This window comes from Panicum hallii, chromosome 9 (genome assembly GCF_002211085.1).
Source record: "Panicum hallii strain FIL2 chromosome 9, PHallii_v3.1, whole genome shotgun sequence".
Classification (NCBI taxonomy): domain Eukaryota; kingdom Viridiplantae; phylum Streptophyta; class Magnoliopsida; order Poales; family Poaceae; genus Panicum; species Panicum hallii.
The window spans coordinates 66507-72506 of NC_038050.1; the positions used below are offsets into that span (position 1 = coordinate 66507).

General features: G+C 50.3%; 1 protein-coding gene across 1 annotated transcript; it reads right to left on the reverse strand.

Moving 5' to 3' along the window:
• Positions 1-3187: 3187 nt before the first annotated feature.
• On the reverse strand, positions 3188-4540 carry LOC112876825 (protein TIC 62, chloroplastic-like). The gene is made up of 3 exons (XM_025941006.1): positions 4217-4540; positions 3867-4142; positions 3188-3793 (listed from the first exon to the last, which is right to left on the reverse strand). Exons 1-3 carry the CDS (start codon positions 4298-4300, stop codon positions 3188-3190), a joined length of 966 nt encoding a protein of 321 aa, XP_025796791.1. The 5' UTR covers positions 4301-4540.
• Positions 4541-6000: the final 1460 nt, after the last annotated feature.

A 6000-nucleotide genomic window follows, 5' to 3' on the forward strand; every position in this document is an offset into this window, starting at 1 on the left:
AGCTCCAGCAGTCATTGGTAAGATCAACTTTGTCAGGAGATTTATTTCTAATTTGTCTGGACGGATCGAGCCTTTTATGGAGTTAGTCAAGACTAGAACGACTGACGAGTTCCGCTGGGGGCAGACCAACAGCGGGCATTTGAAGAAATCAAAGAATATTTGTCGAATCCGCCTGTGCTGGTGCCACCACAACAGGATAGACCGTTTATATATATCTATCAATGGGCAACACTTCTATTGCTTCAGTGGTGGTACAATTGTATGATGGTAAAGAAAAGGTGGTCTTTTTATCTCAGCAGAAGATTGTTGGATGCGGAAACAAGGTACCCCGACATGGAAAAACTTTGTTTATGTTTATTCTTTACATGCACCAAGCTTCGCCATATCCTGCTATCGGCTGAAGTGGTCGTCATCTGCAAATCGGATGTCATAAAACATATGTTATCGGCTCCTGTTTTGAAAGGCCGATTGGGGAAGTGGATGTTCGCGTTATCAGAATTTGATATCCGATATCAACCTGCAAAAGCAGTTAAAGGGCAGGCGTTAGCGGATCTTATCGCCGAGAGGGTTAACACCAATATCGCAGCACTGTCTATACGAGCCTGGGCCATGTACTTCGATGGATCAGTTTGTGGGGATGGATGCGGCATCGGCGTCTTACTGGTATCGCCTCGGGGGGGCAACGTATTCTTTTTCGATCAGATTACCTGTCGCCTGTACCAACAATCTTGCAGAGTATGAGGCGGTACGAAAAGGTATGGAATTGCTTTTAGAGGCCGGAGCTGAAGCAGTGGAAGTTTTTTGGGGATTCAAAATTGGTAGTTTCCCAGCTTACAGAAGAATACAGGTGCGAAAGCGAGCTGCTGTTCCCAATGTGGGTCCAATGCCAGGAGCTGATAGCCCAGTTCAGGTACATTAATTTTTATTGGATACCCAGGGCTCGGAATGCCGAAGCCAATGATCTAGCACAGTTGGCTTCAGGGTACAAAGCCGATGGGTCAGTTCATCAGGTATACTTTCTGGACCAGGGAGATTGGAGAGCCGATATCTTCAATTACTTAAAGGATTCGGCTCGGGGGGCACCCAAGAGGATACGATACAAAGCCATGAAGTATGTTCTCATAGGGGATGATATGTTCTACAGGACCCTAGAGGGATTACTGCTTAAGTGTTTGGGGCCAGTGGAGTCCAATCGGCTCCTGCATGAAGTTCATGAAGGAACGTGTGGGACCCATCAATCGGCACACAAAATGAAATGGCTAATTAGGCGATCAGGATATTACTGGCCCACCATGCTTGAAGATTGTTTTAAATACTATAAAGGGTGTCAGGCATGTCAGAGGTTTGGAAAAATCCAGATGGTACCAGCGTCCGTTATGAACCCCATCATTAAACCATGGCCGTTCAGAGGTTGGGGTATGGACATGATCGGCAAAATTAATCCCCCATCTAGCAAGGGTCATCAGTTCATCCTAGCTATCACAGATTATTTTACCAAATGGGTGGAAGCGGTTCCGATGAAGTCAGTGACGTCCAGGGACGTTATTCAGTTTGTCAAGGAGCACGTCATTCACAGATTCGGAATTCCACAGACTATTACAACGGATGGTGGCTCGGTTTCATTTCAGAAGAATTCAAGAAGTTTGCTGCTGATATGGGAATCAAGCTGATTAGATCATCTCCATATTATGCTCAGGCAAATGGACAGGCCGAAGCGTCCAACCAGAGTCTTATCAAGTTGATCAAAGGAAGATTGATGAGTACCCTAGACGTTGGCACGAGGTCCTATCAGAAGCACTTTGGGCGTACCGCATATCATGTCACGGAGCGACAAAAACTTCTCCTTACCACTTGGTCTACGGGCAGGAGGCCGTGTTGCCATGGGAGGTTACGGCCGGATCAAGGCGTGTAGAATTCCAGAATGATTTGTCCGCTGAAGAGTATGCTACCCTGATGAGCGACAATGTGGAAGATCTCACGGAACTCAGACTATGGTCCCTAGAGAAAATCAAGGAAAATAAGGCTAAAGTGGCCCGTGCATATAATAAAAAGGTCAAGCCGAAGGAGTTTCAGGTGGGAGATTTGGTTTGGGAAGCAGTATTGCCATTAGGAACTAAGACGCGGCTTATGGCAAATGGTCTCCAAATTGGCATGGGCCGTACAAGGTCGACCAGGTCCTACCAGGGAATGCGTACATGCTTGAAGAATTGGATGGCGTTAAGTTCCCAGTAGCAGTCAATGGCCAACACCTTAAGAGGTACTTCCCAAGTATGTGGGCTAATGAACAATGAAGCCGATGATACCCATCAGGCCACGAGCCGATGCGACCAGTAAGCCAAGTATAGGAGACGAAGAAAGAACAACAAGTATTGATCGACCCGATCAGATCAGAACAGCCGATGCGGTGCCACCGGCTCTAGAATTGTGCTTATGGTAATCAGGCGTCACAGGTTACCAAACAGCCGATGTGCCACCATCGACTTTAGATTCGCTACATAAAAACACCACAGGTCTACCACACAAACACAAAGTTTATCTCGGACAGGGCTGCAGAAGGAAGGCGTCGATAGCGGCGATAGCATCAAGACGGATGCGGTCAACCTCATCAAGCACTGCTTCGTCCTCTTCGTCTGCCCCCGGCACCACCTGTTTGTTCAAGCTGTTCAGCTGGGCCAAGTCCGTCTTCAGTTCAGTGGTTAGGATTTCTGCCTCCTGCTTGGAACCCGCGATGAGATTCTTCTCCTCTTGGATGCAATGTTTGGTGGCCTGGACCCTAGCTTCAAGGTCTTCCAATTCTTTCTCCAAGAGGTGGAGCCGATGGGCGGAAGCAGATGTATCGATCTTGGCATCGAGTGCGGCTTTCTTCTTGTTGATCGACTGACACATTTCGGCGATAATGGTCCTCAAGAGCGATTGGGAACGCCGGGTCTCGATCCTGCGGCGAGCCTCTGCTACTTTCGCTTGAAAGGAAGAAAGGTACCCTGCTGGCAAAAGCTTGACCTGGAGGCTGACAGGGAGCTGGGAGCTAACCTCGTCGAGGATCTGCTTGATCGCACTAGAATCCTGGATCAAAGCAGAGATAGGGCCCGACAGAAGATCCTTCACACGGAGAAGTTGATCGGCAGCGCTGGTTGGGCCTGAGGAAGAATCATCGGCCTCCAGTATGGTTGACCCAATCGTGGCAGGGTCAAACGCAAGGAGCTCTGAAAGATCCAGGTTCTGAAGGAGAAGAGAGTGAGACAGGCATTACGAAAAAGACCAAAATAGTTACAAAGAGAAGATATACCTGTCTCGAGGAGGAAGCAGCGATGGCCAACGAAGGGGTGATCGGCTCCCGGGAAGGTGTCCCTCCCGAGGAATGAGCGGTGGCGGTAGAGGCCGCATGGATTGCACCTCCAGAGGGAGGAGCGGCAGCCGATGGAGCAGCAGTCGGCTTTACAGAAGCAGCAGCCGATGAAACGGCGATCGGCTCCGTTGGGCGTACCTCTCGTACAGGGGAATCAGCAACAGCCGATGAAACGGCGATCGGCTCCGTTGGGCGTACCTCTCGTGCAGGGGAATCAGCAATAGCCGAGGCGGGGAAGGGTCCTTCCAGACAGGAGTCAATGACCTGCAGACCTAGCGGAGCAGTTGAGGCAACAGCCGATGCAGAAGGGCCTCCCGAGTCTGTCACACCAGGATTGCAAAGGGTGATCAGGGCCCTGATGGGTACGTCTATGCCCTCCGGCATCTCCACAGACGAACCTTTCTGACATGGGGGCTCCTCCCCGCTGGAGACTTCTACAACAGCAGGCTGCAGGAAAAGAGAGTGTCACTAGAAGGGGGATGAACAAAATCCGATTGCGAAGCGGGAAGAGGGGCCAAACCTGATCGGCAACTGGAGGTGGTGGATTAGGAGAAGACGACGCAGTTTCCTTCCGGACCTTTCTGACAAGGGTCTTCCTCGTCTTAGCACAGACACGGGGGGCAGCAGCCTCAGAAAGCCGTTTCCGCTTGGGGGTCAACTTGGCGGTACTCGGCTGGATCTGCATTACACTCTTCGAGGGAGGGGGTGCGTTCCTGCCAAAAAGAACCACGGGAGCGACCGCCCGGAAGCAAAAAGGGGATCCATCCTCGTTTATTGGCTCTGGGCCATCTTCTTGCTGCAGTCGTAAGGTGGACTCAGGAGGGATCCAATACAATTTAAAGAAAGAATGCTAGTCCAGAAAGGGGGTACCTCTCCATCGGGGATGTCATATTCAGGGTCGATCTGTTGAAGCATCGGACCCAGGGCTCCTTGGAAAACATGAGTTTTCCACATCGTCCACCATCCATCGAAGTCAACAGCCGAGGAGGTGAAGGTGAAGTTGGCAGGAACAGACAGGGGAAGGTCTGCGAACAGACTGTAGCACCTCTGGGCGGTCAGAGCATCGGGGAGGTCCACCCTGCTGGATGTTAGCAGATGGAGAAGGAAGTGGGGAGGCACCTGCGCAAGGCCAAATTGCCGGGCTGCTACGACCGGCTGGTAAAACTCATAACCGGGTTTAAGAATCCGGTTAGAGGTGCTCATGCCGACTGGGAGAAGGCAAGGCCGAACCATGATGGAATAAAGATGCCTGGTGTCAGCATCATCAGCAATATCAGCCAAACGGAAGGTAGCTGGGTTCTCAAAGAGCTCAGAGTCGGCATAAGGAAGGAAGTCTGGGTTATCAAGGCCGTTGTAAAAGATCTTGAACCAACGGGAAGCATCTGGGGGATTCAGTTTCCCGCCAGGGAGACTGTATAGGGCCTGCCCAAAGCTAGTACATCTAATTTGTCTCCCGCTCAGATCAGGAAAGGAATTACAGACCAAAGAAGGGAAATCAGGATCAGAATTGTGGAAGTAAAGACGAGCCCACAACTGAATGAACCACCATGGGCCACCAGTTCTAATCTTCTTCTGGGTAAGGAGGCTGGAAGTCATCAGATGAAGATAGCGGTAGAGTTCCCCCAGAAATAATTTGCCGAGGCCAATGGGTTGACCCCTGGCCAATTCATAAGCCAAGGAAAGATAGTTTTTAGTCGGGGCAAGGGAAGGGCCACAGAAGAGGAAGTGTTCAAGCCATAAGTTCAGGAAGGCCGTATGCTCCTTTTCCGACACAGGGCCTTTGCTTTTTTGGTGTTGGCTCAGGTATGTGCTCCAGTTAGTGCATTCAGTTTTTGAAGACAACTTGTAAGGGACCACATGGAGACTGTAAGCAGAAGGACAGGCTGAAGATATGTTCAGGCCAGTAATCATCACAACATCTAACAGTGTTGGCGCTAATGGGCTATGCCCAAAGAGGAAACAATTCAAGGCATCAGACCAGAAATAGCCGATGGTCTTCAGAAGGTTTTCGTCTTTCTCAAGAGGGGAGAGTGACAAAGACAAGGCATCGGCTATTCCAATTGATTCCCATAAGGGCTGATAGGTGTTCGCTACCCTATTATACCAAGCCATCCAGCCTTCAGGAGGGTTTGGCCAGGCGCGGAGGCTATCCGACCAAGATTCTAGGTCTACATCCTGACTCACAAAGGGGATCCGGTTGGCCTCACACGAGATCAGATCTACGGGTTTCTCATAGGAGCGAGGTCCAAGGCAAAAGGAATCGGGGGAAGAAGGATGTGGCAGGAAGATATCGGAAGCCTGAAAAAACCCCAAAAAATCAAGATCCCCGGGGGGAAAAGTCATTTAACTGCGCAGTAAGAAATGTGCGGACGCAGTGTTAGATTAATGGGGGTCGGAGTTTACCTTCAGACCAAAGGCGGCGGCGGCGGTACGCGAAGATCCTGCCATCGGAAAATTTGGATCAAAACCTTGGAGAATGAATCTAGGGTTGGTGGCGCAAGATCGAGTGTGTGTTTCAAGGACAAGGGGAGATCTTGCGGCTAGGGTTTGCGAGCGAAAAAGGGGATCGGAATCGACCTATAGGGGTTTGCGCTGGATTGATTGGCAGAAGGTAAAGTAAATTGAAGAACGGTTTCAGATCCGGGGTGGTATAC

Bases quoted from the DNA above. Each gene is read 5' to 3' on its own strand.
- LOC112876825 (XM_025941006.1), bottom strand. From the start codon at position 4,300: ATGTGGAAAACTCATGTTTTCCAAGGAGCCCTGGGTCCGATGCTTCAA. The intron at 4,143-4,216 runs GTACCCCCTTTC...TTACGACTGCAG, and splicing joins ATGACATCCCCGATGGAGAG to CAAGAAGATGGCCCAGAGCC. The intron at 3,794-3,866 runs GTTTGGCCCCTC...CTTTTCCTGCAG, and splicing joins CACCTCCAGTTGCCGATCAG to CCTGCTGTTGTAGAAGTCTC.